This window comes from Pimephales promelas, chromosome 12 (assembly GCF_988280905.1).
Source record: "Pimephales promelas chromosome 12, fPimPro1.hap1.1, whole genome shotgun sequence".
Lineage (NCBI taxonomy): Eukaryota > Metazoa > Chordata > Actinopteri > Cypriniformes > Leuciscidae > Pimephales > Pimephales promelas.
The window spans coordinates 35,693,523-35,716,700 of record NC_142780.1 but is presented as its reverse complement, the minus strand read 5'-3'; the positions used below and the strand labels follow the sequence as shown (position 1 = coordinate 35,716,700).

The window sequence follows — 23,178 nt, the reverse complement described above, 5'->3', positions numbered from 1 at the left end:
CGGCTGCTATGGCAACAGTGCCAGCCATAACAACCGGCTGCTATTGCAACAGTCCCAGCCATAACAACCGGCTGCTATGGCAACAGTGCCAGCCATAACAACCGGCTGCTATGGCAACAGTGCCAGCCATAACAACCGGCTGCTATTGCAACAGTGCCAGCCATAAAAACCGGCTGCTATGGCAACATTGCCACCCATGCCAACTGGTTGCTATGGCAACAATGCCAATTGTAAACATAACAAAGACAGTTTGGCAGCCTTCGTTTCTAGTTCCCTGTTTTTTCTGATGCCTTTTGCACACTTAGAGATAGAGGAGGTTTGCACGTCCGACGACCCACGTAAGTAAGAGCATGTAACAAATGTAAGAAGGACACTGTTAAATAAAGTGTTACCAAAACAGGTTATTTTATTTAAAAAGCAGAGGCTCTGTTCTTTTTTTGTTTTGATCTATTGCATGTTCAGATATTCACACAGCAAAATATTCTGGACGGCATGACATTTTCGTGAAATGAAATAAATAAATGCTGGTGCTTGCTGGTAACTTTTTTTCAAAAACGCTGGTGGGGAAAGAGTTAAGAATCATATTAAAAATATTAGTCGCACGCAATGACCTGATAGGATAAGCCCTGTGCTTCTGATGAATTATGAAGTCTTTTGAGTGCATTACCCGGCCCTATATCAGGTTGCCTACTGATCCAACGGGTCATCCGAGGTCATTCCCACATGACCGACTCTCATCCGCAAGCTTTAGCGTAGCATTGGGCACCATACCGGTTCATACCCATACCAGTGTTTATTTCTGTTATGATAGGAATTTATAATATTCCGCAATACCAGTGCATGTCGCTTAATGTGTAGTCTCAGTCAGTCTCTTGAACATCTATGACTTCACTTAATTAATAATCAGTAAGAATATTCAATATGCTCACATGGCACTTGCATACTGCCAATTTTTTGTTACTACTATGTAGCAACCTGTTGCAAAAACCTGTTTTCATATCTATATTTATTCGTAAATAATTTCTTCTTGTGTTTGAATTTTGATATTAATTGCACTGTCCATGCAGCAGACCTGTTTTTACATTTCAGTGCTGGCTATATATATATATTCTCTACACTGTAAAAAAATATTGTTGGTTTAATTTAAAATTTAAAGGAAACCTGGTTACTTACTTTTTTAAGTTGATTGAACTGGAAAAAGTGAGTTAATACAATGAAGGAGAATGATTTAATCATCAGAAACTAAAAATTAGATGTTATCTGAACTAAATAAATTATTTAAGTTGATTTGACAAAAGAAAATATCTTGTGATAACAAATCTTGAAAATATTATATATACAGGTGAAACTCGAAACGTTGGAATATGGTGCAAAAGTTCATTTATTTCAGTAATTCAACTTAAAAGGTGAAACTAATATATTTTAATAGACTCATGCAAAGTGAAATACTCCAAGCCCCTTGATTTGTTATAATTTTGATGATTATGGCTTACAGATATTTCACAATATTCTAATTTTGAATTTGGGGTTTTCATAAGCTCATCACTATTATAACAAATAAAGGCTTGAAATATCTCACTTTGCATGTAATGAGTCTATAAAATATATTAGTTTCACCTTTTAAGTTGAATTACTGAAATAAATCAACTTTTGCACCATATTCTAATTTTTCGAGTTTCCCTTGTATAAGTGTGTACTGTACGTGACGCATAAAAATACCATCTTAAGTAGGCCTAACGTTGGGATCGCGGCGGATCTCTTTGTAAACCGCATCATTTTGTGGGGCCTTACAAGCCTGTATTAATAGTGTGAAATGTTTATTCACTCATGACGGTAAAATAGGGCAAACGACTGCAGTTTCTCCTCTCTCAATCAGTAGAAAATGTGTTTAACTCACCTAATCATGGCTAAAAAACACCATCATTTTGAATAATACTGTGATATAAATGTTTGCTCATCCCGCCCAGCACTACGCTAGTGTCGGTCCACGGGTCTGTTCATTCAAGAGCAGAGGAGAAGCCAGAGCGCATTATAATGCACAGCATCACTGATAACTCACTGGAGGAAAGATGGAGGAGAACGTGGGAGTGCCGGCGAGAATGTGTAAGAGAGAAGAAGGGAGGGGAAGCCGACGGGCCGAAAAGGAGGAATGCCGCGTTAGGAATTCCAAACAGCTCCTTAATCCGAGTGCCGACGGAAACGCATTTGCTGAAGCTTTTATCCCACCGTAGCGCAAGACCAACGCACAAAGCAGAGGTCGAGAGGTCAAGAGCCTGAACGGGGACTTCTGAGAGCTACGTGAACACGGCATTAAGAAGATAAATCTCTGCAACCCTTTTAAACGCCATGGTGTCTCAAGCTAACCAACATTTGTTTTATTATTAACCCTTGTGCATCCTTGTGGACATTTTTGTCCTTTTCAGTTTTGTTTTTTTGATCACTTTGCCTGTGTTAAAGCTAACTGCAAAAAACTTGGCACAGGTGTTTATTTTTATTGGAATTTTACTATTTCACCGTCATTTTCTTAAAAAAAAACAAACATTTTTTGCATTAGGTACAAAAAATACTCCCTCTCAGCACCTTTTGGACAAAAATGTCCCCATTAAAACTGCCATTTTTAATCCCCGGTTCAGTTAACTATAAAATTATGCAATCTTTTTTTTAAGAGGCTTTTATTCTGATGGCAAGGCTTCAAAATTTTATTTTTACTGTTTTTTTATCAGATGGTGTCATTTTTTTTTAAGTTTGGCCTATAAAACAAATATTGCTTTGTTCCTGTTTTCTGGTTCGGCATATTATAGAGCCAACTGGATAAATTATGCAACAATATTTGTGTGGGTGTGTTGGTATGGATGTCAGAGTGTGGTTAGTATGTGTGTTATAAAATGAATATGTGTGTGTTTGTAATACTGAGAGAGAAAAACTGCAAATTCAAATCCAATCACTGTGAGCTCCAGTGGGGTTTTGCTGCCACCCAATGGGGAAAATATGTTACTGCGCCCAAACAAGCTCATTTTTTTGAGATATCATCCTCAAATTTGGAACACAACCTATTTAGATTTATGGCTTTGATTTTATTGCAGTTTTGAGTTCAACCTGATTTATAAAATATATATTTTACATAAAATATTTTTTATAAATAATTTTCATAAAATTATACCTATATAACTTTTTTTTGTATTTACTTATTATTATTTATTTTTTTTACATTTTAGCAATAATCTGCAAAGGGTCTTCTTTAAAATGATACCAAACTTAAGTCTGTGCTCCGAAGCGTCACATTTTTATGACAGTTGTTTGTCTTTTTACCTATGTGTAACTTTTTTTAATTGATGCACAAGGGTTAAAGCAAAACACAGATAAATGTGATGCATTTGAGGTTCTCTCAACTATTGTCTTAAACAGCGTCACTACTTTTCAAGTAGTTTGTTCATAATAAAGCACATTCAGCCAATAAATTCATCTTATTCACAATACATTGATAAATATCCATGTATAGCTTTATAGGGCTGTAGTTTCAGGTTTCAGAAGGCACAACAAAGCACAGATATCTGGGATTTATTTTCAGTTTCAGAAGCTTGTACCTCAAAAGCGGCCAATAACCGCATAATTTATTCATGCATGCAGGAAAACTCTCTTCAGCAGTGTTACTCATCTGTGTTTGACTCATTTCTGTTGCTTTTATGTTTTTCGTCCCTTAAACTGGAAAATGTTTTGTTTCTTTTACAGTGCATGTGTGTTTTCAGGCCGTCTGTGTGAGATGTGATTAGCACTAACTGATTTTCCATGTGAATAGGATGTGCACCTCCTGTTTTCTCGTGCCAGGATGTTTTCGGGACGGTTCTTAATATACTCTTCCTCCTTTTCCTCGTCAGGTACGACTATAAAGAAATGCTGCATAACTCCACGTTTTGTCTCGTGCCGAGAGGACGGCGCCTGGGCTCTTTCCGCTTCCTGGAGGCTCTGCAGGTATACTCGCTGTTTTGGGTTTATCATGGAATATTGCAGTATTTATTATAAAAATGACAGTTTCTTCCTATTGAGATGCTAGTTTAACCCTTTAGGTGCCACCCCCCCCCCCCCTTTTTTTAAATATAAATCGTTATTATTCAAGAATGCGTTGGCATATAGACATAAGATTGGCAGTTGTTTGTATAAATGAAATAAAAAAAAATTTAGGTAAAAAATTGAATTATTTGTATTTTATATAAAATATATTTTTTCAAAACCTGGGCAACTCTAAAACTGCGAAACAATCAAAGCCAAAAATCTGAACAACTTGTGCTTCAAATTTTAGTTTGATATTTAAAAAAATGAGCTTTCAGTGCGAGTGTGCGCAGTACCAAACGCTTCCACTAGGGCACAACTAGACTCCATCACTGCCCATATAAGGGCGCCCCCATTTCCATATGTTTGAACCATTATTTTCATACAATTTATGAAGTAGACATCCTATTTAGAAGTAGTATGAGAAGTTTGGCTGGTTTTAATATAAATTCAACCTCTAAGAAACATAGAAAACAAGAAAAAAAATAGCACATGTTCATTAGCTCGCTGCCACATCACAAATGGTGAATCATCATTTTTTTCTTTATATTTGAAACATTTTCAGACCTTTTTTTTCTAAAATAATTGAATGGATGCTATCTTTTGAACTCTTGGCACGAAAACAAACATGAAATTTTTTTTTTTTATGATTTTTCATCGCTATTTCAAAATAAAGGTCTGAACACGCCTCAGGAGTGTGAAAATATTCTTGTTGCAAATTGATAAATTACTGCTGCCCTGTAATTTATGTTGAGAATCAGTCACCAAATATGGAAACTAGAGATTGTAAGCTTGTTAAATGATATATGGTTTGTCAGTTTAGTATAGGATATTATCAGTTTTAAAAATGTAAAGGGTCGGTGACACTTTGGGGAAAAGGCTTGATCTACAATACATCATTCATATGTAGACATTCATACAAACATATTAGTTTTAATTCTCCATTTCTAAAGTGAAACGCAGTAGTGTGGATGGGGCTCAGTTTGGACTGAAGACCAGAACGGGAGAGAGAGAGAGAGAGGGAGAGAGAGAGAATACACCTTTATCCGTAACCAGCACTATTCTGTGAAGCTCATGCCCGTGTAATAGCTATTGTGTGGCTGTGCTCTTTCAGGTTGTCTGGCGTTGTGCAGATATGAGGCTTAACAGGCCATTATATATTGAGTTTTGAATTGTGTGGGAGTTTAGGGTTGCCTGACGGAGGGTTTTGATGCCCGTGTGTGTGTGTGTGTGTGTGTGTGTTGGAGCTCACGCCGGCTTTAGCTCTCGGTATTGGTCTGTATGTATTTCAGCAGATTGAAGCGCTGGTTAATGACACTGCAAGGATTAGTCCATAACAGCAGGATGATATTAGAGATGAAGGAGGTCAGATGAGGAGCAGATTAACAGATTAAGGACAGGACAACAGGCCAGTGCAAAATACACACACAGTTATGATGGGAAACAGTGGATTTTGTCTTATTGTCTGAGAATGATGTTATGTTAATACTCTGAATTGAGTGCTGAATATTACCACTTTTATATACTATGGTACATGTTTAAAAAAACATACTATTGGACATGGTTATTGTAGTATGATTTATGTAATTCATATATAATTTATATATATATATATTATAGTTATAATTTATATAATTTTTATTACAGTTTTTGTTATGTTGTTATGTTATTTTATTATTTATTTATATATATTTCGTTTTTTAGTAATCTTAGTTAAACTTATTTCTGTATATATGAAGAGTTCAGATGCAAAAGCCTCTAAATGCCATTTGAAATTTTCTTCTTTAATGATGATTTTTATCAAACTTGTATATTTAAGTTCAGTAATTTCACTTAAATAACAATTAATAGGTAATTATCATTGCCATTTAAGTGAAATTACTGAACTTAAATATACAAGCTTGACAAAAATGATCATTCTAGAAGAAAAATTCAAATGGCACTTAGAGGCTTTTGCATCTGAACTCTTCATATATATACTGTGTATATATATATATATAAAATCTTATTTATATATAATATAGGCCTAGTATTTTTATATTAAATGCATATATATATATATATATATATATATATATATATATATATGCATTTAATATAAAAATACTAAGCCTATATTATATATAAATAATATTTTTTTACCTTTATTTAACCAGGAAAATCTATATATATAAATATATATATATATATATATATATATATATATATATATATATTATATATACTATATATATATTATATATAATTATTTATATATATATATATATATATATATATATATTGTATATACTATATATATATTATATATAATCTATATAATATATATAGTGTATATATATATATATATATATATATATATATATGCATTTAATATAAAAATATAGGCCTATATTATATATAAATAATAATTTATTTTATATAATAACAATAATATACACTGTTGCACAGCCCTATGTATGTAATACATAATGTATAAATAAAATTTAATAAATAAATGTTTCTAATATATAAATATTACAAACACATAAACATACATTATATATATATATATATATATTTGTGTATTTATAGCCTAGAATTTCTTTATAAATATATTTTTATATTTGTACTGTCTGCCAGGCTCTGTTTGTTGATTATGTGTCGTCCTCTTTGATTGTTGTGACCCGTGAGGCTTCGGTTCAGACAGGCAGAGTCACGCTTTGTGTTTCGCTCCGTCGCTGCCAGATTTCTGAGAGCTCGGAAACACGACTGATCTGATAAACACACACGGTTCTTCAGGCACAGCTTCTCTGGGTTTCAGACTTTCCAGTCCAAGAAGCTAATAAAAGTTTCATGACGCTTGCTTTATTTCTCTTCAGCCTGTTTTAACTTGCCTCTCTCTCTCTCAGGCCGCTTGTGTGCCCGTCATGCTCAGTAACGGCTGGGAGCTTCCCTTCTCAGAGATCATCGACTGGCGTACGGCTGCCGTCATTGGGGACGAGAGACTTCTTCTACAGGTAATAAATCAGGACTAGAGAGCAGCTCAGCTCATGCGTTCTGTCAACACTCAAACACTGAAGTCACTGAAACTGCAATTCATCGACTGGCACACACAACAACATCCCCTTAGCAACCACATAGCAACTAATCAGGTGCCGTAAGTCCCTCCCCTTCCGGTCGACCACCATGGGACCTTATTTTGGAAAAATATTGAATGGTAGTCAATGGCGAGAGACAACAAATATTTTGATCTGGTTTGAATTGTGCCCTGAATTACACATCTGATGTTTGTCAATTTAAAAGATACATTTTAAAGTAACAAAAGTCGCAGTTTGATGTAAAACCGTTGAGGTATAAGACTGTGAAAATACATAATTACAAAAACTACAAACCCCAAAGGCGCACATTTTCTCTCAATGAATGAAGCTAACTTTACTGAGGCTGTCTGTTATTGTTTCTATAGTCTTACGTTATAATCGTAACGTTACGCCGTCATACCCGAGTGACTGCACACACACGAGCAGCGGATCTCGCTCGTTGTTTCGCTTCCTGGGAGATGTAGTTCATAGAGCGATTTTCACATAAAACTAAATGTTACTCTTCTGTTGTATGACAAACTGCGACGTTTTTGACTTTCAGAATTATCTTTTGAATTGACAAACATCATATGTGTAATTGAGGGCACAGTTCAGATGGAATAAAAAGATAACTTGTCTCTCGCCATTGACTACCACTCATATTTTTTCCGAAATAAGGTCCCATGAGCCGGAAGCGGAGGGGCGGGACTTAGGCTCTCTATAGTTCACTCAATCAATCACCCAAACACTAACCTGAAATTACATTTCACTTTTTGGGGTGAACTCTTCCTTTACTCTACTCTCGAAACTTCCTTTACTTGCGTTTTAACCCAGTAATCCCAGTTCCTCTGAGTTATTTTAACTGGTGCCTGTCGAGTAACGTTAACTGCTCGCCTCTCTTCCCAGATCCCATCGACGGTTCGCTCCATCCATCAAGACCGCATTCTGTCTCTCCGCCAGCAGACGCAGTTCCTGTGGGAAGCGTACTTCTCTTCGGTGGAGAAGATCGTGCTCACTACATTAGAGGTGAACATCTCTCACTGCGTTACAGACATGATCGGATGAACCTGCCCGGCTCATAATTTACCCTAAAGACAAACTGCACAAAACGAGGCTCATCAAGATTTTTGCATTGTGATTATTTTCATGATTATTGAGCACAGTTCTCATTACTGTAATGCATCCGGAATCAGATGTAATTATGGGTTTGTTTGTAATTCTCATCATTTTATTTAATGAGAATGCCATAATGAGAATCATCCAGGCAAAATGAGCATAAATATGCTCATTATGTATAAAAATCAGTCACAGATGCCATAATGAGAAGTATACATTTCCCCTCACATAATGTTACAATGCAAAAAAAAAAAAAAAAAAAGCTTAACCCTTGTGCATCTTTATGGACATTTTTGTCCTTTTCAGTTTTGTTTTTTTGATCACTTTGCCTGTGTTAAAGCTAACTGCAAAAAACTTGGCATAGGTGTGTATTTTTATTGAAATGTTACTATTTCACCGTCATTTTCTTAAATGTATACAAAAAATACTCCCTCTCAGCACCTTTTGGACAAAAATGTCCCCATTAAAACTGCCATTTTTAATCCCCGGTTCAGTTAACTATAAAATGATGCAATCTTTGTTAAGAGGCTTTTATTCTGATGGCAAGGCTTTAAAATTTTATTTTTTACTATTTTTTTATCAGATGGTGCAATTTTTTTTTAATTTGGCCTATAAAACAAATATCGCTTTGTTCCTGTTTTCTGGTTCGGCATATTATAGAGCCAACTGGATAAATTATGCAACAATATTTGTGTGGGTGTGTTGGTATGGATGTCAGAGTGTGGTTAGTATGCGTGTTATAAAATAAATATGTGTGTGTTTGTAATACTGAGAGAGAAAAACTGCAAATTCAAATCCAATCACTGTGAGCTCCAGTGGGGTTTTGCTGCCACCCAATGGGGAAAATATGTTACTGCGCCCAAACAAGCTCATTTTTTTGAGATATCATCCTCAAATTTGGAACACAACCTATTTAGATTTATGGCTTTGATTTTATTGCAGTTTTGAGTTCAACCTGATTTATAAAATATAATTTTTATATAAAAGTATTTTTTATAAATAATTTTCATAAACTTATACCTATATAACTTTTTGATTTACTTATTATTATTTTTTTACTTCAGCAATAATCTGCAAAGGGTCTTCTTTAAAATGATACCAAACTTAAGTCTGTGCTCCAAAGCGTCACATTTTTATGTCATTTTTCTTTTGTCCTCTTTTTATCTTTTTAACTTTTTTTAATTGATGCACAAGGTTAAATTTTCTTTCAAATCGGAAAATATATTTTTTTCGGGGTGGCTTTTGCACAAATTATCATTTTTTATTTGTGCAAAAAATTTGCACAAATTCTTTTACCTTCCCAATAGAATGAATTGCATGTGATCAGTAATTTCGGGAGCTATTCCTGAATGAAACGGAGCTCCATCTGGCCGGTCTCAGGCTCTGGTTTCACACACTTGTCCCTGGAGGAAGTGTTGTAGTTCTGAGATGTGCTGGATTGCTGTCGGTGTGTAAGCGGACACCCGGGTCAGGTCTCGAAGGGTGGATCTGTGATACCGAGCATTAATATGTGTCCGAATAAACATGGCTTTGGTCCTGCTTCCCTCATGTTTATGAAAGATATGCTCTTTAAACGCTCATGAAATTTGAGCCTTGTTAATGTTTGTCATGCGATGTTGTATGCGATCTTTACCATGTTAATCAGAGGCTGCAACCGAATCGTAGTCAATAATAATAATAATAATAAAACTTTATTTTATATAGTGCCTTTAAAAGTATTATCTCAAAGCACTTTACATAAAAAATAATGGAATTAGAAAGATACACAACAGTCTAGGCAATAAAAACGAAACAAGCAATAAAATAAAAGGCAAATATAATAACAATCACAGTGATCACACAATCACATAAAAGCCACCCTAAAAAAGTATGTTTTAAGGGAGGATTTAAAAACTCTAAGGGATTCTGCATTCCTAATCTCAAGTCTCAAATCTCAAAATAGTCAAGTCACCTTTAGTGCTTTTTATAATAGATCGTTTCAAAGCCGCTTTACAGTGAGAACAGAAAAATAATGCAACAAAGTTTGTTTCGGCTGTACAGCAGATCTAGAAGAAAATAGCGTCACACTCCAGCTGAAGTTCAGTGGTGGTTCATTTTTTGTTGTAAAAAAAGTGAATAATTGAGTTAATTTATATATATAGCCGCTCTGGAGAAATCGTCTAGCTCAGTTCATTTCTCAATGCAGGCAGATCAATAATATTGTTGAATATTAAGGAATATCTACCTACTATATAGTAGTCAAAGTCCGAATTCACAGGACTCTTAAAAGAGTAGCTAATTACCGATTTCTTCCGGCGAGATTCTCAAGTGTGCATACAATGGACAGCGACGATGGATAATTCATCTCAGACCTTGAAAAAATTAAAGCAAACAAAAACTGTAAACAAACAATTGTATTCTATGACTGTATCTGTGATTCAGTGTGTATTTTCAATAATGTTTAAATTATGTAATATTTATGATTCTGATTATGTGCTTATTGATTTGGTTGTGAGTGCAGTGAGCTTGTAGAGAGACTCCGCCCACACTATCTTCTGATTGGCTGTAATTTTTTATTGATTTGGTGCAGTGCAGTGCACTTGCAGAGAGACTCCGCCCACACTATCTTCTGATTGGCTGTAATTTTTTATTGATTTGGTGCAGTGCAGTGCACTTGCAGAGAGACTCCACCCACACGTTCTTCTGATTGGCTGTGATTTTTAATTGATTTTGTCTGGTGTGGACCGACAAATTGCTTGTTGCTGGAGATTTGTTGCATCACGTCTGGTTTGGACACGGTGTAATAGCTCTAATGAACAACAGTGATTCAGAGAAGTCATTAAAATTGGATCAGAACATCTTGTAACTTTCCAAACTCTTTCTGGATGTCCTCTTCCAGATCATCCAGGATCGTGTGTTTCAGCACAACGGCCGCAGCACGCTAATGTGGAACCGGCTGCCGGGAGGACTCTTCACCCTGCCACAATACTCCTCATATCTGGGCGACTTCCCCTTCTTCTACGCCGAACTCGGTAAGTGTGACTGAACACACACTGGCGTCTCCTGCTACAGTAGCCACGCCCCAAACTCTCTCCTGCTACAGTAGCCACGCCCCAAACTCTCTCCTGCTACAGTAGCCACTCCCCAAACTCTCTCCTGCTACAGTAGCCACGCCCCAAACTCTCTCCTGTTACAGTAGCCACGCCCCAAACTCTCTCCTGCTACAGTAGCCACGCCCCAAACTCTCTCCTGCTACAGTAGCCACGCCCCAAACTCTCTCCTGCTACAGTAGCCACGCCCCTAACTCTCTCCTGCTACAGTAGCCACGCCCCAAACTCTCTCCTGCTACAGTAGCCACTCCCCAAACTCTCTCCTGCTACAGTAGCCACGCCCCTAACTCTCTCCTGCTACAGTAGCCACTCCCCAAACTCTCTCCTGCTACAGTAGCCACGCCCCTAACTCTCTCCTGCTACAGTAGCCACTCCCCAAACTCTCTCCTGCTACAGTAGCCACGCCCCTAACTCTCTCCTGCTACAGTAGCCACGCCCCAAACTCTCTCCTGCTACAGTAGCCACGCCCCTAACTCTCTCCTGCTACAGTAGCCACGCCCCAAACCCTCTCCTGCTACAGTAGCCACGCCCCTAACTCTCTCCTGCTACAGTAGCCACTCCCCAAACTCTCTCCTGCTACAGTAGCCACGCCCCTAACTCTCTCCTGTTACAGTAGCCACGCCCCAAACTCTCTCCTGCTACAGTAGCCACGCCCCAAACTCTCTCCTGCTACAGTAGCCACGCCCCAAACTCTCTCCTGCTACAGTAGCCACGCCCCAAACTCTCTCCTGCTACAGTAGCCACGCCCCAAACTCTCTCCTGCTACAGTAGCCACGCCCCAAACTCTCTCCTGCTACAGTAGCCACGCCCCAAACTCTCTCCTGCTACAGTAGCCACGCCCCAAACTCTCTCCTGCTACAGTAGCCACGCCCCAAACTCTCTCCTGCTACAGTAGCCACGCCCCTAACTCTCTCCTGCTACAGTAGCCACGCCCCTAACTCTCTCCTGCTACAGTAGCCACGCCCCTAACTCTCTCCTGCTACAGTAACCACACCCCAAACTCTCTCCTGTTACAGTAGCCACTCCCCAAACTCTCTCCTGTTACAGTAGCCACGCCCCAAACTCTCTCCTGCTACAGTAGCCACGCCCCTAACTCTCTCCTGCTACAGTAGCCACGCCCCAATCTCTCTCCTGCTACAGTAGCCACTCCCCAAACTCTCTCCTGCTACAGTAGCCACTCCCCAAACTCTCTCCTGTTACAGTAGCCACGCCCCAAACTCTCTCCTGTTACAGTAGCCACGCCCCAAACTCTCTCCTGTTACAGTAGCCACTCCCCAAACCCTCTCCTGCTACAGTAGCCACTCCCCAAACCCTCTCCTGCTACAGTAGCCACGCCCCAAACCCTCTCCTGCTACAGTAGCCACGCCCCAAACCCTCTCCTGCTACAGTAGCCACGCCCCAAACCCTCTCCTGCTACAGTAGCCACGCCCCAAACTCTCTCCTGTTACAGTAGCCACTCCCCAAACTCTCTCCTGCTACAGTAGCCACTCCCCAAACTCTCTCCTGCTACAGTAGCCACTCCCCAAACCCTCTCCTGCTACAGTAGCCACGCCCCAAACCCTCTCCTGCTACAGTAGCCACGCCCCAAACCCTCTCCTGCTACAGTAGCCACGCCCCAAACCCTCTCCTGGTACAGTAGCCACGCCCCAAATCCTCTCCTGCTACAGTAGCCACGCCCCAAACTCTCTCCTGCTACAGTAGCCACGCCCCAAACTCTCTCCTGTTACAGTAGCCACGCCCCAAACCCTCTCCTGCTACAGTAGCCACGCCCCAAACTCTCTCCTGTTACAGTAGCCACGCCCCAAACTCTCTCCTGCTACAGTAGCCACGCCCCTAACTCTCTCCTGCTACAGTAGCCACGCCCCTAACTCTCTCCTGCTACAGTAGCCACGCCCCTAACTCTCTCCTGCTACAGTAGCCACGCCCCAAACTCTCTCCTGCTACAGTAGCCACTCCCCAAACTCTCTCCTGCTACAGTAGCCACTCCCCAAACTCTCTCCTGTTACAGTAGCCACGCCCCAAACTCTCTCCTGCTACAGTAGCCACGCCCCAAACTCTCTCCTGCTACAGTAGCCACTCCCCAAACTCTCTCCTGCTACAGTAGCCACTCCCCAAACTCTCTCCTGCTACAGTAGCCACTCCCCAAACTCTCTCCTGTTACAGTAGCCACGCCCCTAACTCTCTCCTGCTACAGTAACCACACCCCAAACTCTCTCCTGTTACAGTAGCCACTCCCCAAACTCTCTCCTGTTACAGTAGCCACGCCCCAAACTCTCTCCTGCTACAGTAGCCACGCCCCTAACTCTCTCCTGCTACAGTAGCCACGCCCCAATCTCTCTCCTGCTACAGTAGCCACTCCCCAAACTCTCTCCTGCTACAGTAGCCACTCCCCTAACTCTCTCCTGTTACAGTAGCCACGCCCCAAACTCTCTCCTGTTACAGTAGCCACGCCCCAAACCCTCTCCTGCTACAGTAGCCACGCCCCAAACCCTCTCCTGCTACAGTAGCCACGCCCCTAACTCTCTCCTGCTACAGTAGCCACGCCCCAAACCCTCTCCTGCTACAGTAGCCACGCCCCAAACTCTCTCCTGCTACAGTAGCCACGCCCCAAACTCCATCTGCTACAGTAGCCACTCCCCAAACTCTCTCCTGCTACAGTAGCCACGCCCCTAACTCTCTCCTGCTACAGTAGCCACGCCCCAAACTCTCTCCTGCTACAGTAGCCACGCCCCAAACTCTCTCCTGCTACAGTAGCCACTCCCCAAACTCTCTCCTGTTACAGTAGCCACTCCCCAAACTCTCTCCTGCTACAGTAGCCACGCCCCTAACTCTCTCCTGCTACAGTAGCCACGCCCCAAACTCTCTCCTGCTACAGTAGCCACGCCCCAAACTCTCTCCTGCTACAGTAGCCACGCCCCTAACTCTCTCCTGTTACAGGCAGCCTACAGCAGCCAAAATATCTTACATCACCTTTAACAACATATTAAATCTACTCTATGGAGTCAGTGTTTTATATATATATATATATATGAATTGTCTAATTAAATATATTGATCTTCGTCTCCACAGGTATTAAACCACAGCAGAAATTCACCGCCGTCATTCACGCAGTGACGCCTCTCGTGTCTCAGTCGCAACCGGTTTTCAAGTTGCTAGTGGCTGTGGCCAAATCACAGTACTGTGCCCAGGTCAGTTATTTATATGCTATTATATTATTAAATCTATTTTAACATTATTAATCATTTTAAAATCGTTTTTTATATATACTTACAGTTTCCATTTTATTTTGAGGCTAAATTGTAGTGATTTTATGTGCTTTTGTCATTTTTAAAAATTATGTACATTTAGCTTTCATTTATAGCCTATTTATTTCAGTTTTTGTGTTTTTCGTTCAATTTTCGTTCTTCAACTTAAACTTGTTTATTTCGGTTTTATTAATTCTGGAAACAACAAATAGCTCAGCAGCTGATGCATAAAAATCTGCCTTTTAGAAATATGCTCTACGATATTCAAGATATTATAAGAGTTATTTTTGCTATTTTGGTATCTGAGAACTCCATACTTACAGATGTTTGTGCTGCTGCTGTTTGTTTTCCCTCCGAAATGAGGTCATTTCCTTTTACAGAAGACTAACAGGATGGGATGTTGTTCCCAAAAACATTACATTCACAAAGTAGAGATATTTAACTGTGATATTATTGCGATAAAAGAACAGTTATTAAGACAATGTTATTCAAAAGTAAGATTTTTTTTTTTCTTTTGGAAAGTAATTAAATTGATCCAAATTAACAGTAAAGACTTCAGATGATTGCTGTTCTTTATGAATGCTATTATTTATCTGATAATAATCATCATATTAGAGTGATTTCTGAGGAATCATGTGACGCTGAAGACCGTAATAAGTAATGATGAGAGTAATGATGCTGAAAACTTTCCTTTTGAATAAATTATATTTTACTATATATCAGAGGTGGGGGACTCGAGTCACATGACTTGACTCGAGTCTGACTCGAGTCACAATTGTCAGGACTTGTGACTTGCTTGATTAAAGTACAAAAATGACTTGACTTTGACTTGAGAACAAGTTACTTGAGACTTGACTTGACTTGAAGTGGAAGACTCGACAATGACTTGAACATATAATAAACAAACAGCAATACAGTTAATTAAAATATATATTTTGACGTCAGCATCAATATATCGGCATCTGTGCCTTTACGCTGCTCAATTCAAACCGCGCCAAACGGAAGTTCCGGGAGTCTCACGCATATTGATAGCGTCTCCCTGATGCCCGCAAATGAGTTAAAATCTCCCGGAATCTAGAGCGAGATACTGCGCGTATAACATACATAGCGTGCGGCGTGTGCACGGCAGAGATATGGGAAGCCAAACAAACCAAAAGTGGGACGAGACAGCGGGGCTTTACAGAGCTCGTGCCGCGCAGACATGTCATCTGCACGGTTCAATGATCCGAGCCGCGCAGCCGATTCGTCAGCAGCGCAGCGCGGACGTGTTTCCTAGCGACACTCAATAGTCAGCGCTGTACTGACCAATTTAAAGCAACGCAAACCATATGCTACATACTACATGCAAATAAATGTACAATAAAGAAACCCCTCCTTCCTTACAAAGAATTGTTCTCTACTGAAGTTTAGGAGTTAATTATGGAGAATTCCATAATTAAAACAATCATTTGTTAATATTTATGTAAATTTAATATATAATATACATAATATTATTTAATATGTAATATTTATTAAATATAAAATATGTTAATATAACATATTACCATTTTTATTTTATATTTATTTTAAACATATTTTAAATATGTTAATATAACATATATTAACCCCCGCCCCCCCTATTTTATTTTCAGATATTAATGTAGCACAGATATGCATATGATTAATATAGCAAATGTAAGATACATAATATATGTATAAAAGTTCATCTTTTCTGTGCAAAAATAAATATGTATCGAAAAAATTTACCTCTATTTATTTTAGTAGTGTGACTTGACTTTACTTGAAACTTATCAGGACTTGACTTGACTTGCTTAGGGTGAACCCTTGACTTGACTTGACTTGCTTGATTTATCTGAACTGCGACTTGAGACTTGACTCGAGACTTGATGGTTAAGACTTGAGACTTGCTTGGACTTGACCATGTGTGACTTGTCCCCACCTCTGCTATATATATATATATATATATGCTCATAGAAAACAGCTATTTTAAATTCTAATGAAATATTTCACTGTTTTTACAGTGTTTTTGATCAAATAAATGCAGCCGTGGGAATCTTACCAACCTCAAACTTTTGTACAGTGGTGTAAATGATATAACAACGTAATTAATAGTAGAAATAACCTTGTTTTAGATCATTGTCCTGTGGAACTGTGACAAACCTCTTCCGGCGAAGCACCGCTGGCCCGTGACTTCGGTTCCAGTCGTCGTGATCGAGGGCGAGAGCAAGGTGAATCTCCTCTTCAACCTGTCTTTATATTCTCATCTCATCAAATAAAGTTCCTGACACATGGTGGATGGCGTATGCTTTCTGTCTTGTTACTGAGATATTGAGCATTTTCTGGTGTTTGGCTGCGTTTAGGTGATGAGCAGCCGATTCCTGCCCTATGACACCATGAGAACAGATGCAGTGTTGAGTCTGGATGAAGACACTGTGCTCTCGACCACTGAGGTGAGTCTGTGGCCTACTACAGCAAGACGTTAGATATGCAAAGACAGTGAACTCATAGTCCAATGAATGGGGAAGAAGTGCAACATGCAAAATGGCGGAATAAGTCCCGCCTTCTAAATAAAAGAGCCAATTGCTGACTGGTAAAGCCATTGCATCACAGCAGCTGCCGTTAGAAGCACTTATGACTGCTCATGGGCTGAAAAATGCAGGTTTTTTTTGTCATAATTTGAGGATTTTAAAGAAGATGAGAGAGAGATGTTTCAAATATGGCCAGCAAGTGAAATGACTTGGCTTAAAGGGACTTTGGCTTCAACCAATCACAGGAATCAGTGAAAACATAAACAAAAATTGTCTTTATATGGGGATTCTATGGTACTGAATATGATTTATGCATCATTTATCATCTGTAATACCCTTGTGTAACCACTAGATGACTGTAAATATATAAACACATTGCTGTGTATTTCCTTGTTGCTGGAAACATTGTTTTCAGATGTAATAAGGGTTTGCATTCGGGTATATATATTTAGACATTATTAAAGACTACTTTGTCGGCTTGTCTTGATTCTAAGTGCTTAGTTTTTGTGAATTTCGGGTCAAGCATTTTATTTTAGAAAGTGTTTACATTTCATTTGCTCTTATTAAATTGTAGTATCAGCATTATAGGATTGGTTCACCGGATTATTTTCTCAACCCCCAAGGCCATCTTAGATGTAAATGACTCCAAATTAAATTAAAGTCCCACTGTAGTCAATCTTTTTATCCCTTAAAACTCATCTTTGATCAACAAAATGAATTTTCGTTTAAATTTTTTTTTTGATGCCTTAAAATATCTTGATTGTAACTCGACACCCTTGCCTCATTTAGTATGTGCAGTTCTATGAATATGCAAATGAGCCCCGCCTCCACTGGTTGATGATCACACGTTGATCTGATTGGTTATAAGGTTGTTTGTGACATGTGAAGTTATTGTAAAGTGTTATGTTTGCATGTTCAGTAGGCCCTATGTACTCATAGTGCACTCATTCCCACAGGTGGATTTTGCCTTTACTGTTTGGCAAAGTTTCCCAGAGAGGATTGTGGGATACCCTGCGCGTAGCCATTTCTGGGACTCTAACAAGGAGCGTTGGGGATACACCTCCAAGTGGACCAATGATTACTCCATGGTGCTGACCGGAGCGGCTTTCTACCACAGGTCCGTCAAATAACTAACTTACAAACCATATCTCATAATAATTTGATACACTCTCCATGAGCAGCAACAAAATGCACGATATATCGGCCACAATTTCGGCGGAAATATGATCAGTTTTAATGTTATCGGCCTGATAAGAAAATTTGAAGATAACTTCAGAAAAAAAATCTGAAGAAAAAAAATATGAAGAAAAAAAATCTACTCTATTTTTCTGAAGTAACGAGTTTATTATCTCAGAATTACAAGATTTTTTTTATGGAAAAAAGTTTCTGCTCTGTTTTTCTGAATTGATGACTTAATGAAATTAGTCTTCAATTCATAAAAACAATTGTGAATTTTTATTTTCAAGAAAAATATACTACTACTATATCTAGCCTATATAGATATCAATAATCTCTATCTATCTACTAAATATACTTGCAACCAAATCAATAAAATCACAGCCAATCAGAAGAGAGTGTGGGCGGAGTCTCTCTACTCACAACCAAATCAATCACAAATCACAGCCAATCAGAAGAGAGTGTGGGCGGAGTCTCTCTACTCGCAACCAAATCGATCAAAAATCACAGCCAATCAGAAGAGAGTGTGGGCGGAGTCTCTCTACTCTCAACCAAATCAATTACAAATCACAGCCAATCAGAAGAGAGTGTGGGCGGAGTCTCTCTACTCACAACCAAATCGATCAAAAATCACAGTCAATCAGTAGAGAGTGTGGGCGGGGTCTTACTACTCACAATCAAATCAATCAAAAATCACAGCCAATCAGAAGAGAGTGTGGGCGGAGTCTTTCTACTCACAACCAAATCAATAACAAACCACAGCCAATCAGAAGAGCGTGTGGGCGGGGTCTCTCTACTCACAACCAAATCAATCACAAACCACAGCCAATCAGAAGAGAGTGTGGGCGGAGACTCTCTGCAAGCGCACTGCGCTCACAACCAAATTAAATCGTACTACATAATCAATATGCACCGTCCCATCCAAATAAATAAATGAAATGACCCCATGAGAAACAGTTACCGTCCAAATAGGGCTAAATTTATCTTTTTCTAACCCAGGTATTATAACTACTTGTACACACACTACCTGCCCGGCAGCCTAAAGACTATGGTTGACCATCTCTCGAACTGTGAAGACATCCTCATGAACTTCCTGGTGTCCGCCGTCACTAAGATGCCGCCTATCAAGGTCACGCAAAAGAAACAGTACAAGGAGACGATGATGGGACAGGTACAACATCATATTTCCATCTGTTTAATGATGCGTGGTGGGTCATGTGGCCAAAATGCGGGTCATGTGACCTCTTTTCTGTACTTTCATTGATTTGTATTTGAGTTCTTCTCCCCTGGCCCTGGCCTGAGATATGTTTGACCAATAAATGGATGTCTCATATCATTTTATAAAAAATAACCCTGCAACTCGGCACCATAGAGGGTTAAAGACAGCAGAGAAAGCAGCTAACCGACTCTCTCTCCTCCTCAGACGTCCCGGGCGTCTCGTTGGGCCGACCCGGACCACTTTGCCCAGCGGCAGACGTGCATGAACAAATTTGCCAGCTGGTTTGGCACGATGCCCCTGGTCCATTCGCAGATGAGACTGGATCCCGTTTTGTTCAAGGACCAGGTATCGATTCTGCGCAAGAAGTACAGAGACATCGAGCGACTCTGACAAATCCGGGAAACGCCTGATGAACCGGATCGACGGGGGCACGGAAAGCCTCCGGGAGGGAGCGCGTTGAGACGGGGCGGGGAGTGTTGTGTTCGAAGAAGATTTGTCTACAAAGATATGGAATCAAGAAGCTCAATCGCATTGACGTTGGCATTCGGATGAGTTTCACGCGAAGCTTTCTGTCTTCCACAGCCCCTCTTGTGATGCTTAGCCAATGACAGCGGTGACCATGGCAACCTCGCCAGCCACACACACACACACAGAGCCACATGCACTCTGAATATGGACTATTGCACATGGGTTTATCTGGATCATGTCAGATGTGGGTTTTGCTGAGGTCGCCTGTATGTTTGTTCAGTTCACCTTCCGCTGTTACGCCCCTCTTGTAAACGCAGGATGTCGTGGAGAACGTCACAGTGCCTGAACTTTCAGATGGACCGTATCTGGGAGTCCGAAGGGGTTTTGTATGAATGCATAAACCTTGTTCATGCTGCTTATGTTTGGATGCGGTTTAGGTGTTCCACTAATTGGCCCAAAGGTTTCGGTTTTTTTCTCTGTACAAGCCTTTTTGTGTATTTTTTCCAAACTGACATAATTATACTAGCCTATTTTTTTTGTTGTTGTTGTTGAAGATTTGGTCCTAATCAGATGCGATACGATAAGATTTCAATTTCAAAAGACAAGCAATTTGTCTGTCCACTCCACACTAGACAAACTAAAAAAGCCAATCAGAAGAGAGTGTGGGCGGAGGCTCTCTACTCACAACCAAATCAATTACAAACCACAGCCAATCAAAGGGAGAGTGTGGGCGGAGTCTCTCTACTCACAACCAAATCAATTACAAATCACAGCCAATCAGAAGAGAGTGTGGGCGGAGTCTCTCTACTCACAACCAAATCAATTACAAATCAAAGCCAATCAGAAGAGAGTGTGGGCGGAGTCTCTCTACTCACAATCAAATCAATTACAAATCACAGCCAATCAGAAGAGAGTGTGGGCGGAGTCTCTCTACTCACAACCAAATCAATTACAAACCACAGCCAATCAGAAGAGAGTGTGGGCGGAGGCTCTCTACTCACAACCAAATCAATTACAAACCACAGCCAATCAGAAGAGAGTGTGGGCGGAGTCTCTCTACTCACAACTAAATCAATCACAAATCAAAGCCAATCAGAAGAGAGTGTGGGCGGAGTCTCTCTACTCACAACCAAATCAATTACAAACCACAGCCAATCCGAAGAGAGTGTGGGCGGAGTCTCTCTACCCACAACCAAATCAATAAAAAATCACAGCCAATCAGAAGAGAGTGTGGGCGGAGGCTCTCTATTCACAACCAAATCAATAAAAAATCACAGCCAATCAGAAGAGAGTGTGGGCGGAGTCTCTCTACTCACAACCAAATCAATTACAAATCACAGCCAATCAGAAGAGAGTGTGGGCGGAGTCTCTCTACTCACAACCAAATCAATTACAAATCAAAGCCAATCAGAAGAGAGTGTGGGCGGAGTCTCTCTACTCACAACCAAATCAATTACAAATCACAGCCAATCAGAAGAGAGTGTGGGCGGAGTCTCTCTACTCACAACCAAATCAATTACAAATCAAAGCCAATCAGAAGAGAGTGTGGGCGGAGTCTCTCTACTCACAACCAAATCAATCAAAAATCACAGCCAATCAGAAGAAAGTGTGGGTGGAGTCTCTCTGCAAGCTCACTGCGCTCACAACCAAATGAACTAGTACATAATCAAATAATTATTACACCAGTTAAACATTTAAAATGAAAAACATACGGAGTGACTAAAACTTTGAAAACTTAAAACGCAAAAATGATATTCAAACTCGTATTAACTTCCATATCAGCGGCCATGTTCACACTGCAGCTAATTTAGATGTCACTCCTCTTCTGAGCGCTTGATCTGCTTCTGGATGACATGCATTTTACATCTCAGTTCAGACAACCGCTTTTACGAATGCAGCGACAGTGACTAAAACCCCCCAAATCTGTTTACGCGGATATTTCTGAATGTTAACGCAGCATTGTTTGCTTTCTTTAAAACCCCAAACATGATGGATGTTGTCAGTCATGAGACACCCAGTGTTGTTTCAGTGTTTACGTGGCTAGTGTGTGACTCAATGACTCGAGTCGACGTAATCTTAAAGTGATATTTAACACTAGTTTTTGCATTTACTCTCAATGTTGTAGACGGAAGAAACAAACGAGCAAATTGATGAAACAACTGACAAATGCTTGATTAGGAGAGAACGACGTCCGTTCAGAAAGAGAGATTAACTCTTTATCGCTCGTGTTCTTCTCGGATTGAATGGGTGGAGCAGAGAGGAGACGAGGCAAAAGCCAAATTTAATGCTTTGTGAATGCGAACAAGGCAATAAAAATGACACGACTGCACTGAACGATCTTCGTCCTTGAAATTAAATATGGCGTCTACCCAAATATACTTTTGTAAGAACATTCTCCCTATTGAAGGCAACAGCTAAATGTTAAACATTGGAGATGATGGGATGAACCAGATGATAGAAATGTGGTAATTAAGGTCAGAATTATTAGGAAAATATGAGCAAACCAGGCTGTGGAAAATAAATCTGCGTTGTTTATCCTTTTCATATATATAAACGTCTATAAACGCATCATTTGGAAGTGTTGGTTGTTCACGGTTGCCATTTTGATGTAGAATTGAACTCGTGTGCGTTTGCATGAATGAATCGAGTTGAAACTCTGGAAAGCGGTTCTCTGAATAAGAAAACGGTATTGTGAGGATATATCAGGATTCAATCACGCGTTTCTTTTTGTCGTCTACAAGCGAACGTGCCTTTTGTCAAGACACTTCTCTGGTTATTTTGTTATCCTTCAACAACACTGATCCTCTCTCTCTGTTTTCCTCGTCTAACACTGGAGTTTCTCTGATGCGTACACACTCACATTCCTCATTCCTGCCGGTTTATCTTTCACTCGGCCTCGTGTTCGTGTGTGTATTCAGCACACATGAAGATTCACTTTAACTCCATTCGATTCTTTGCTTCATCCTTGGATTCCTTTATTTTACAGCATTACAGACAATACAATGAAAATTCAGATTTTTTTAAGAAATTAAAAAAAGCTTTTCTAAAAAAGAAATAAATGATATTTGATACATTTGTGTGTTTTTGTTTGTTATTAAATGTGAATTATCGTGTCATAGTGTTTGGTGGAGCATTTTGCGTTATTGGTGGAAATGTAGCCTACTATTTCAACAGTTAAAAAAAAAAGATCATGTTTTTGTAATGAAAAACTACTTTCTCTCTCTTTATCTCTTT

At 39.6% G+C, this 23,178-nt stretch overlaps 1 protein-coding gene and 1 long non-coding RNA gene across 4 annotated transcripts in view; one reads left to right on the top strand and one right to left on the bottom strand.

Moving 5' to 3' along the window:
* The window catches only part of ext1a (exostosin glycosyltransferase 1a), a 64,236-nt gene extending 41,219 nt beyond the window's left edge, over nt 1-23,017 (top strand). The window contains exons 2-12 of one of the 2 annotated variants that reach the window (XR_016145830.1): nt 3,876-3,969; nt 6,936-7,043; nt 8,010-8,129; nt 11,098-11,230; nt 14,378-14,496; nt 16,686-16,781; nt 16,914-17,003; nt 18,038-18,198; nt 19,257-19,428; nt 19,681-20,616; nt 20,744-23,017. Coding sequence is in view for 1 of the 2 variants with exons in the window: in XM_039688846.2 (XP_039544780.2) it covers nt 3,876-3,969; nt 6,936-7,043; nt 8,010-8,129; nt 11,098-11,230; nt 14,378-14,496; nt 16,686-16,781; nt 16,914-17,003; nt 18,038-18,198; nt 19,257-19,428; nt 19,681-19,866 (1,279 nt within the window). In the remaining variant the exon portion in view is untranslated. Of the gene's footprint in view, nt 1-3,875; nt 3,970-6,935; nt 7,044-8,009; nt 8,130-11,097; nt 11,231-14,377; nt 14,497-16,685; nt 16,782-16,913; nt 17,004-18,037; nt 18,199-19,256; nt 19,429-19,680 lie in introns of both variants that reach the window. The other variant, XM_039688846.2, reaches the window with a different exon arrangement.
* LOC148977080 (uncharacterized) overlaps nt 1-23,178 on the bottom strand; it is a 301,169-nt gene that overhangs the window by 191,806 nt on the left and 86,185 nt on the right. The window lies entirely within an intron of this gene.